The sequence below is a fragment of the Pelecanus crispus genome, chromosome 5 (genome assembly GCF_030463565.1).
Source record: "Pelecanus crispus isolate bPelCri1 chromosome 5, bPelCri1.pri, whole genome shotgun sequence".
Lineage (NCBI taxonomy): Eukaryota > Metazoa > Chordata > Aves > Pelecaniformes > Pelecanidae > Pelecanus > Pelecanus crispus.
Window position 1 is genome coordinate 8,928,141 of NC_134647.1, and position 12,479 is coordinate 8,940,619.

Consider the following 12,479-nt stretch of genomic DNA (forward strand, 5'->3'; position numbering starts at 1 on the left):
TACATTTATCTATTTCAGATATGTGCATATATATATTATATTTTATATTTTTTACTATGGCCTTTAGTAAGAGAATGATTGAACTGATGAGCATCTACTGCTTTTTTATTTAGCTTGGTTTTAAGTAGAAATAAAACCATATCAAGATACGCTTGGTTTGTGTGTGTGTACCTTGTTCCTTCTCAGAAGTTGCCAGAATATACGTGAGGACAAGTGATAATGAAGCAGTGAAAGAAAATGACAGAAAACTTCAGGTCCCAAGGCATATGTTGTTAGGATGGATGATAGCTGTTATTCCAAACGAATTAACAAGTCTGATACATACTGAGAATGAAGCATCTTTATCTGTGAATCCCAAACGTCTGTAATAACCTTAGAATTAGATTTCCCCAACTCTGCAATAGATCCCATGAATGTTTTTCTATCCTTGCTATAACTCCTTGTCTTCTTTAGTCAGTGTGAGTCACATGCAAGTGCCATATGTCTACGCAAGTCAAATGCCTCCAACCAGCAGTTCTTCTGTGCGTTGTGGTTGATTTATATTCATAAAAAACATCCAAGAAATGATTCAGAAATTCTAATTACCTGGTAATGTCAGAAATTGATTAATTAAATGCTCCAGTGTTTACTCTGCATCTTTATGACTGCTAACATTTCTGGGCATTTTCTTACAGCATCAGTGTCTTTGCTGGGTGAAGTTTATTAATGTAAATTGGATTTGACATAAACAAGACTACAGCTAATTATTTCATGTAAATATGCACATTGTGTAGCAGCAAACTCATAAAATCTGCACATCTTCTTGCACTCATTTTTCTTGACTCTGAATGTCTGGTTTAGCTATATAGCAAATTCCTATTGCCCTAAATAACACTGATGCCTTTTCATTTGTGGAATTTCTGGGATATAAACATTTCTGTCACTCTGACACCTCCTTAAGTTACACATGGCCATCAGTAATTTTGAACAAGTGGGAACTGCCACATGTACCACTATGCTAAGCTTTACTTTGTATGTTCGGTTTGTATTTCACTGTATAGAGATGTTTTATACTGACTGAGGACAAGAACTCTCCATATGCTAAGGTAACTGGGAGAGCAGCCCCAAACCTGCCCAGCAGACATGATCAGGGTGCTGTGGTGCAACCTGCTCATCCATATCCATTCCTTTTCCTGGCAAAAAGGCAGGTTTTTCCCATCTCCCGCTAAAATCCTTGGCTGCTGGAATTGCCTAGTTGATATTTTTGGTAGTTTAGAAGCTCAAAGAGTTCTCAGTGCTTTTCCTTCCTCTGGGACTAGCGCGGGTGAGTGCAGCCCATAATCTGCACCATCATCTGCACCTGCTGCAGTTCCTGCTCCCTGCCGGTCGCTCAGGATCGGGCCCTAACCAGCCTGCTCGAACTTCATTCAGTGAGCGACACTCAGGATAGATGGGTGTCGGTGCACGCTCGGCCTTTATGCAGACTGATTACCAAAAGGATCTTCTGATTTGACCCCAAACACAAACGAAGGGCAGCCACCTGTTGATGCTGTAGGACACGCTTCTGTATGATGCTGGGTTTTGTCCCTGCAGTACCAGCGTGTACCTCTGATGAAGCTGTTAACTGGTGTTAACAGCTCCGTGACTTAGAGGATGTCTAATAAATTCAAACTTTTCTGGTATGATATCATCCTTTTCTATTTCAAGATAATTCTAGTAAATTCCAAGTAATGCTTTGTATTTACTTTTACTGATTTATACTTCCCTCAGGGAAAGAAAATCAGCTAAAAATAGCAGGGATTTGCCTGTTGGACAAAATGTCCAGTTTCCTTTACTTACACAGCCAAGCAGAATAATTTACTCAGTATTTAGTAGAAAGGACAAAGCTTCCATAGCCTGTTACTTGCATAGAGACTTTTAGGCGCAAGGAATGCTAAATTTTTGGAGTGAAAGGTATTTATAAAAAAAAAAAGTGTCAAGTTCTATACATGTTCACTGTACTTACTCACTCCTGGTCTCCTTCTCTCTGGTTTTAGTTATCTCTTCCTCTTGTATTTCAGCCATCTTCTTGGTTTCTGACTTTACTCCCCACTATCTTACTTTATGTACTATCTTATTTTGAAAAATATTCCAGTCTGTCATACAAGCACGTATGCTTTAATGGATCCCCATTTGAAATTGTCTGTCCAAGTGCCTATTTTCTGTAAAATATTATTTTCATCTACCTTTTTGTTAGGAATTTGCTAGGAATTTATCCTAACACTCACCTACTTTATCTTGGGCTCTGCTTGATTGCCCTGAAAGAGGACAGCTGTCATACTGTTTTATAAATGGACACTTGTCCTTTAACCTAGCTGTTGCTTAAACCATTAACTGCTTTGAAAGTTAGGGGCCAGAGTATTAAATTGACATGAGATCCAGTACGTTGGTTTTACCACTGCCAGTGATTTTCTAGGCCACGGAAAGCACGGGCATCTGCTGGAGCTTCTCCATTTACCTTGGTCCTAATGGCTTGGGTTACAGGCACGCAGCCTCTGTCTAGGTGACGCTAAAGAATTGCTGTGGCCTCTGCTTAGTCGTCTGGTTTTGGTGAGGAATCAGGACACTGAGAAATCATCTGCCTTTGAACTGAAGCTGTGTGTTCTTGCTAGGGGACAGGAGGCATCCCTTAGAAGGAAAGGTCTTCCAAGGGAGATACAATGTTGTACTACGATGAATTTTGCAGCATTCTACAAGATTACAGCACTCATTTGTATCAAAAAAAAAAAGGTGGAATTCAGCAGATGCAGTCCAGCTGAAAACTGCTCTGCTATTTTTCTGCCTGAATCTGTCATCAGGCTTCCCTTTGGAAAGCTGAAACATAGATTTTTGTCTTTTTAGTTTCACTGCTTAGCATCATGGGGTAGCAGCTGGGAAGCTCTGGGATTCTTTCCTTCATCCCCGGTACCGAGATACTTCACTGATTTACTGCAAATCTACTTTAATGTAATTAACCTCAACTAGGTCAACTTTTTAGCTTTTTGTCACCCAGAATTTAAGTCCAGCATCATTGCTACCCTCCTACCTGCTATGATTTATCCTTCATGTCAAGGGCCATGTATGTTGTACAACTGACATGTAAAACCACTGTAATCCTTAAAGAGTGAGCAACTCAAACCAGCCAAGGATCTGAAAATCTGAACAGTAGCAGTGGTTTTCACCAAATCTGTTCTTCACTTTCCAGCTACAGTCCACTAAGCCAGGGAAGAGCCCTTGCAGAATACTGGTCCGTACATCTCTCCTGCACGTGCCTGCCTGAGCCATGAGATTTCCTTGTAGAAAATGTCTTACTGGAAAACAGAAGGTTTTATAAGCTGGTGGAAGATAACGTAAAACTGCAGCATTCTCCATGGCCTTGTGTGGGAAGAACACAAACATCAGGTGTCACCGAGTAGCAGAGTACCCACGGCGTTATCCCAGAGCTTGTCCTTCTTTGGGGACAAACTGGCAAAAATTCAAATGCAGCGGGGCTCTGGCTGCCAGCTGGGAATCTGGATAGCCTTTCTCCGCGAACTGTCTCTGCACCCCTGTAGTCAGAATGCACAGGGGTGCAGAATCTGGCCGCTAGCTAACGAGCTTGTGCTAGTTCAGGCTTTATTAAACTCTGCTGTCCTCTGTGGATAGTGCTATTTGGTAGGGTGCAACATGGAAGCCAAGCAGCAGCAGGAGGAAAACGCAGCTGATTTTTTACGAAAACAACTGGCTTCAGATGAGTCAGTAAATCAGTTTTAATCACTGCAGCTGAGATGTAATGTGAACTGTTCACTGAGGCTTAAGTGATTCTGAACAATTAAGAAATTTGCTCAACATATTTATTAAAATAATCATTACTGTTTTTACCATAATGGTGTAATTCCACAGTATGTGCATGAGGGCTCTTGCCAGCCTTCTGCTCCATTGCAGATGCTCTAAATGTACACTTTCATGCCAGTTGTTAATAAAACTGACAATTAAAATAACATGTTGAAATCAGGTAGGAAAAAAATAAATCAGCAATAATGGCAGTTTTAAAAGATCTTCTTTTCTTAAGCTGTCCGGTTTAGCTTTCATTGCTATTTAGCACCGAAGGTGAGCAGTCTAGGCAGGGGTGGTATTGAAGGTAGTGACAAAAATATCTAATGCAAAGAGGTTTTATCTTCTTTTATACCTGTTTTATTTTCAGCGTGCAGCTGAGTAATGTTTTATATCAGACAGCTCACTCAAATCCTCAATTATAACTCTTTCAGACATACGAAACACATAGTCCGGACAAGAATACATGTGTATATATATCCTCTTGGGCTGCTGGAAAAAAGCCTAGTTTCTATCAAAGGTTTATGCGGCAGGATGATAACAAAAATAAATATTTTACAAAAGTTGTAATATTCTCTGAAGGCACTCTCCCTAGATCTAAAGCTTAGAGTGCCTAGATCAAGGCACTCTTCCAAGATCCTTCAAAGATGGCTTGTGTCTCTGTACTTAATGTAACAGCTTAGATCTCCCCCTCACAGGTCAATCCCGTCCACTCTTTGCTTTGCAAACATCATTTCCTAATTGCAACAGTCTGCTGTTTGGCTGCAGACAGCTTTGTTGTTGTTTGATTTCTAATAACCTTCCCCTGTGAAAATATGACTTTCCACATTGTAACAGGTGACCGTGGGCTCTCGATGTAGTTCCGTGTCTCCAGGGCTGGACGGCTCCAGATACTCGCAGGAACTTGTCTGCACGTTTATCAGCTTGGTCATTCGGTGTTTTTCTCTAGTCCCCAACGACAAATATCCACCTCTGTGAAGCACAAGAGCCTGAATCCACGCCGATGTTTTCCTGTCTGGTTTCAAATTTTTAGCAAGGCCTGTTGTGACAGAACAAGGAGTAACAGATTTAAACTAAAGGAGGGTAGATTTAGACTGGATATAAGGAAGAAATTTTTTACAGTGAGGGTGGTGAAGCAGTGGCCCAGGTTGCCCAGAGAGGCGGTGGAGGCCCCATCCCTGGCACCATCCCAGGCCAGGCTGGACGGGGCTCTGAGCACCCTGCTCTGGTTAAAGCTGTCCCTGGCACTGCAGGGGCTGGGCTGGGTGGGCTCTGAAGGGCCCTGCCCACCCAAACCATTCTATGGTGCTATGAGTCTATGATTCAAATACAAATACTAGCAGAGTCAAGGGGGAGCGCTGCAGAGGACCGCGTTAGGGCTGTCTGCTCGGCGGCCGTCCCAGCTGAACCAGGAGCCGTGTTAGATGTGCCAGAGGGACAAAGGGATGCGCTGGGCTCTGCAGGGCTGAGTATGACTTTTACCTCCCAGCCCTGCTTCGAAGCCGGGCTGCAGGAAGATGAGTGCTAGCCTAGGCTCCATCCCAATTCCCCCATTTTCTGCACAACTCGGGCATCTCACTGTGCGCCCAGGTCGTACGCTGGGAGCTTGCTCAGGACAGGCAAAGCAGCGGCAGGCAGGGCGGCTGCCGTGCCCCCGCATGCCCGGGCGAGGCGCGTGGGTTTGGGCGAGCTGGGGTGTCCCAGCCGCGGGATGGCCCGGTCCCACCCCAACGCCGGCCACCTCCCAGCGACCGCCGCCCAGTACAAGCTGCGAAGCACATGCTTAACTTCTAGCACATGAGTAGCCCTATTGAATTAAGTACGTAATCAAGTGATTTGCTGGATCAACGACTGTATCCTTAATCCTTTTCACATATTGCTAAGCTCATTAAACTCTCTTTGATACCAAGCTGTGCAAGTTCCTTAAGAGAGGCAGAGACTACATGCTATTTCTTTAGCTTAAATCTATCACCTCCAGCTTCCAGCGAGGGACTCCTGTGTTACAAGCCTAAGGTTGCCCTAAGGGTTTGCTCTGTAACAATGGATGGGAAAATGTTCTGTGCGCTGTATAATTTTTGATACCCTGCCCAGCACAACAACATGGATATGCCAGAACAAATACCCACATAACCAACCAAAATACCGAGCAGTGGATCCCGGGCCTCAGAGGAGGCACTTCATTTCCTTTCTCTTCCCCCCTTTTTTCCTGACAGCCGTCCAGCTAACAAAGAAAAGAAAAAAAAAAAAAAAAGGCAAAACAATTATGCATTGCAAAGTTAGACATTGAGTTCTGTCAAAAAACAGTCTTAGGTTTATTTGTAGGCTTGTGCTTCAGCTCAAAACAGTGACAATTTTGGTAAAGCAATTCTCCAATGGTCTCTAAATTAGGTGAGCTGGTATGTGACGCTTGCATACCAACTCCTCCTGGATGCCAGAATCTGCGCAGCTGTTAGAAAGATTTTCTACTGCATTTAAACATATTACAGAAGTTTTTTTCCTTAAAACAGTGAAGTTATGTAGCATCACAGGAGAATAGATGGAGCAGTGAAATCCTCCTGGCTGGAAGCTAACTAATTGAGAAGAAAGGGGACAGGTTTCACCCATTATTCTGTAAAGGATTAAAAAAATAATTTTTTTTTTTTTTTTAATCACGGACTCCTCGGTAATCCTGCAGATTGGGAGGAATTGCTGGAGGTCAGAGTGCGGCTCAAAGCGGGGCCAACACAGCTCAGGCTGCTGAGGTCTAGTACAATTGTGAGTAACAGCACAGATGGTGATTCCACAACCAGCAGAATCACTATACAATATCATCAGATTTATAAAAATACACTAATTTGGAGCCTCCAACTTAAAAATGCTGCATAATTTTGGAAACATTGACTTGGCCTTACACAGCCTTACCCCCTCCTGCTTTGCAGGGGCTCACTGTTAAGCCTTCTAGTAGGAACAGGCAGAACTGTAAGCCACTTCTGAAACCCTGGGGCCACTGGGTTTTCAGAGCCTTTCTCTCCTATTTGATTGATCTATCTTATTAGTATCTAGTGTAAGTACCAGTCATGTCTACCTAAATGATTCTTATCCTTACTCAGTTATTGCATCTCATCTCCGTTTTCATAAGGGAAGGGTATTTTTCTTACATATGTGTGGGTCATTTGGATCCCCTTCCAATAATGCAAACTCCTGACGATGCACGCTCGCATCAGAGAACGATGCTCCGTGCAATTTTTCAGACTCGACAGTTAGCCGTGCTACTCAAAGCCTACACGCTGCAAGCACTCGTATGACAGAGCTCCAAGGAAGCTACAAAGTAATTGTATTACTCCTCTCAATGTGATCTATTGGGTACTGAAAAATGTCAGTACTTTACTAAACTGTATATATAGTCTTTGTGAAAAAGTATGATTACTATAGGGGTTTTTTTCCAGATTTTATGCTTTCACTGAATGTGCCGGGTTATTCTAAATCACAGAGTTGCTCTAAGTCTCAAATCACTGTTTGCTATTTGCTTCACATTGACAAAATGACAATACTGGGTTCTGATCCAGGGTTTGCAGAATTTGGCTTATTGGGATAGCCGATAACAGAAAAGAGCAGAAACCTGGGCTTGGGAACAGAGACCTTGTCTGAAGCAGATGGCTTGCTTTGGACACGGCTGGCACATGAATGTGCCATAGCAGCACAGAAGAAAGGAGGTGCTTTTAATCACGATGTTTCTATCAAATCGTGGCTGATTTTTTTACATCACTTTTGCACACTGACAGATTACATACTCCTGAGTTGCAAGTCTTCAAAGAGAAATAGAATAGTATTTCTGATTTGCCACAGGAAAGACTTAAGGTAGCAGTCATACAGGATAAACACATTGCTTTCTTTTTCTCCATTGTCTTTGTTTCTAGATAATATTTTTGAGAAAATTGCTTCAGAATGAGTTTTTTATATTATCATGGTAGAATTATGCAGAATAAAACTGCTGACCCTATCCTTGCCTGTAGGGCAGAGTGCACTGATGAATAAATCAGGAATATTGTTTAATATTACATTAAAAAGATATAAAGGTATTAATACTAATTTATACCAGCTTCATTGTAGTAAAAAAATATTAAGTAAAAAAAGGCAGCTTGTTTTAAAGAATTTGGTACTGCCACTAATCATCATTATACATTTGTACAGTATATTTTTTCTGAACTGTAAGATATATGTATTACAGAATGACTTTACTTGTGTTGGCTTAGAAGAAGATTGCTGCTTAATTGACATGGTGTACTCCAAGTAAAATTCAACTCAGTCGAGTAACAGGGAGGGGAAGAGCCGATGCTGCAGCCAGCATCTAATCTAAACAGCACTGGAATAAAAGCTATATTAATGCCACTGAAGTTCCCGGCGTTTCTCAGGATTTACATTATTTTATGCTTTCTGAAAGTAACAGCTACACGATACATCTATCTACAGCAGTTAGATTAAAATTTAAGCTTGAGGCAACCACAGAGTTTAATGGAAAGTTTCACGATACCCAAAGGTTTTCCAGCAGCGCAGTTTGAACGGGATATGGCTGAGATGCATTTGCCCAGGCTCCTGGGGAGCAGCTCCTTCCTCTTCCCTCCTGTTTGTGCCAGGGACCATTTCTTTGTGCCGTGACAGCCTTTGGGGACCCTCTCTCTCTCCCCACCCCGCTTTCAGAACAAGAAAATAGTTACTGGGGGCAGAAACACAGAATCACTTAGAACAATTCCAGTCCTGAAAAATAAAAATGTACATTTATTTATAAATTATGAACATTAAAATCAGCTAACATTTATCTTCACCTTGAGAAGACATGATGATGTACTGTCCCTGTGGTAGCTATCTTGTATTCCTGGTCATGAAGATAAATGGCTCAGAAGAACCAACTACTTTGCAACAAAAATCCATATTTGTACACAAAATAAATAATAATAGTAAAGAAACAACTTCCAAAACAAACAAGAACCCAACAAAGTGGTTTTGTGATGAGTCCAAAGCTAAAACAGTGGGGCTATAAAAGCAGAGCTTTTGTCCCCAGAAAGTGAAGATGGATTCTTTTCCATCTAGTACTCCAATACTTGTTATTTCCTGAAGTATGAGGTTTGAAACATATTTTTGCTTTGGTGAGATATTTCAGGAGGGTTATATTATTACTGATAGGCTTTCAGAATAATAGTAATGTGGCTGTGTTTGTACCGCTGTCATACGAATATATTGTATTATATCACATGTTATTCTGTGGGTTCATTCTGAAATAGTTTATATAAATAACACTGAAGTTGCCTTCCTCCTGGAAATGAAATGGTATATTTCTATTACTGATGTATTTCTCTGCTGAGAATAAACATCATGTCTTTGCACTGAGTTTAAAGAATAGGCTTCAATAAGAAAAAAATCTGAATTGTTCATCTGATTGTGTTTATTTATCAGAAATTCTGTCTAGACACAAATACAGTAGCTTTCACATAGCTGATATTGCAAGTTACAGCATCTGCAAAAGTTGAACTGGAAAATTATATGGGAGCTGAGTTGTAGTTTCATTTTCAAATAGGGTACATGCTATAATATTTTTCATACCATCCATGAAATAAATATTTGAGTCAAATATTCAGTTCACTTTGATTTATAGCTAAAGTAAACAAAATGTGCACCAAAACAGTGGCTGCGCTGTTGAGAAGTTATTTTTCAGTCTGGATCCAGGGAAGATAATTCTGGGCTTAGAATATGGATATGTATTTATAGGTACTCTAATTTATTTGTGCTGCTTGCATATCCTCACCGCCTTTTGTCTTCCCGTCAAATGATCTCTGAAAAGTGTGTTGAGCTACTGCCCTGTTCACTTGGTATGGATCCCAATTTGGCTTTAATGTAGATTTTTGCGTCGTTGTGATTTCTGTGTACATGGAATAACCTTGGGTGCAAAATGAAAGTGAACTCCACAAATTGACTCTGACTGTCTTTTACTCAAAATTTTATAAATGCTTTGAACATTGAAAAGCTAACCTTTTAATCATTTTTCATTTAGGAATATATGGACTCAAACAAATACATAGAGCATTTAGTGACTCAGCTGGAAGAACAACGCTGGAATTTATGGAGGCAAGTACTATGCACATACATATTTATTTATGTTGCTATTTTGGAAAAAAATATTGCACTCCATAGTTTTCATTCTTGAGTTCAAATAAATGATTGGCTATTCAGTTTTTCCACTTTTTAGTTCTTTGCAGACTAGCAAATCTTACCTAAGTGAAATAAGTAGGCCATCACACACGAGTTGAATCTTGCCTTTGCTAATCAGGGCAGTTACACACAGGCACAGGTTTCCTCATGTTCAATTTTCTAAGCAGTGGGTGCTAACTCTGCTCCAGATTCTTTTAATTGGACTAAATTTAAGAAATGGTCTTATATTCTTGAGTATAAGTGTTTTCACTGAATGGCGCACAAACTGTAGCCAAAAAGACAGCATAGCAGCATGAGAAATTGAGAGTTCTGAAACTAAAATAAACACAGTTTCAAAATTTTGCAGTGCTCTTGATAGTACAGAATTTCTATTTCTTCTCTACTCATGTTGCTCAGTGCAGGCTGCCCAGACTTAACTCTGGTTTAAGCAGAGCAGCGATTTCCCCATGCTAGTGTGCAGCCAGTGGGCATTTCTCCCCTACCGTACAGCAAATGAGATAACTGCACGAGCACTTCTGAAGAGCTCCTCAAACTCTGCATCCCTCTGCTAAGATGGCTATAGGACCTCGCAAATCTCCACGCTTTCTTCTGGTCTAGTAAACATCGGCTACTCACAGGGGGAAGTCGTCAGCTCTCGCAAAAAGGTGCTCGCCTCATTCCAGACATAGTTTCCTCTTTACAACAGCAATTTTGTTACGTGTCGTACCTCAGTGCTATTGCTGCTGTGTTACTGTTGATGCCTTCGTTAGCTCTGACAAGGGGTTGTGCATTGTGTGCATCTTTCCAAAATTGACCAAGCATCATTCGTAACAGTGACGTGATGGCAAAAATGTCTAGATCTATAGATATTTATTCTATTTCAGCAGTACTGTTCTCTAGCTGTTATTTCAGGGCTGTTCTGATGTGAAATGGTAAAGATAGCCAAGAAATTACCTAATCTTTAGAAGCCTCCAAAGTCTCACACCCTTAATGAGTTAATTATCTCGTGATAATTTTTAAATTAATTTCCAGACTTTTCATTTGTATAGAATTGTTATTATCACAGCTGGTCCAAAAACATCTGCATGACAACACTTCACAGTATTTGCTTGTACTTTGTATTTTCAAAGTATTCTGTATCTATTTATTAGCTACTCACTATCTCATATTTTTATAGTTACCAGCTAAATTCCTACCTGGGATAACATTTAATACAGAGGAAATGGAAAAATCCCAGTGATGAAACTCATTCAACATTCACAGCCATGTAATTTTTTTAAGTGCAATATTTAACTTTTTTTTCTGAAGGCATATGAGCAGTGACAATCTTTATTAATACATAGTCAACTATAAAGTAATCTTGAGGGAATAATTTAATCTTCATAGGTTAAAACCTATTTCACCTTAGTTCTGATCAAGGAAGAAATAACGATCTGTCTGATTTTTCAGTTGAATGCCTCTCATGTACAAAAAATGTAGCTTTGCACACGACATTACTAGTTGGTATGCATCTCACAAACTTCTTGTCCTATAGGATATAAAGTAGTATTACAGCATTTACAGCATACAGCATTTATGATATGGACTTAGTCTTATAAATAAGCAAAACTCAGAAAGTTTGTGTTTAATTCCTGCTTTCTTTTAGAAGTAGTCAAACTAATGGGCACAAAAAATGGAAGTTTACATTTAAGATTACAGAATTCAGGAGATAATTTTTGTAAGAACGAAGGTGGTAACATTAGAAGTGGATGACACTACCGTGGTTAAATATAAATGAATAATAAGAAATTAAAAGATGAGAAAGTCTTTGAAGAGTAGCAGGGGTAGTGACTTCATCTTATTATGAACAGACATTCAGATGTGTTCTGAAAATTCAGGGGGCTTGGAAAACTGAAGACAGTAATTTATTTTTAATATTCATTTATTTTAAATATTATTTTTATGGGGTATTGGCATAAAAAGTTAAGACTTATAATGAGCACTACAAGCTAAACCCTTCTGGTTTTGCCGGTCGTCTTTGAACACTTTATTTCTCTCTTTTAAATCTCTAAGATGTTTCATGGTGAGGATTATGCTAATAGCCCACACTACGCAGGGGCAGTCCTAGGCTGTCTATAGCCAGACAGATGTCCTAATAAATCAGCATAGCCCTCTTCTCAGACTTCATTATGCTCTTGATTTGTGACTACCACGATTTTAACCCAGTGGGTCACTGGGCGCTGAACCTGACATTGACCGATAACCTCTACTTTACTCTAGGCGAGCTAATAAAAAAGACAGACACAAATTCTGACCATTTAGTTCCCTCAGCGTTACTTACAGCCGGGACAGATTTATAGCGGCCAGGCTAAGACAGAGGAGACTAAAGCCGATGTCATGGTGCGCATATCAATTTTACATTTCCTTTACATTTCCACACGTACAATGGGACCCTAAAAGACATGTGGGGGCAAAAATTTCTTTTCATTTTAGAGGACGACTGTTTATACACGGCTTTAGCATCTGCT

At 40.3% G+C, this 12,479-nt stretch overlaps 1 protein-coding gene across 1 annotated transcript in view; it reads left to right on the forward strand.

Annotated features, from left to right (window-relative positions):
* NCKAP5 (NCK associated protein 5) overlaps positions 1-12,479 on the forward strand; it is a 385,499-nt gene that overhangs the window by 100,519 nt on the left and 272,501 nt on the right. Inside the window, exon 2 of the mRNA XM_075710363.1 lies at positions 9,836-9,913. Coding sequence (XP_075566478.1) covers positions 9,836-9,913 — 78 coding nt within the window. The remainder of the gene's footprint in view (positions 1-9,835; positions 9,914-12,479) is intronic.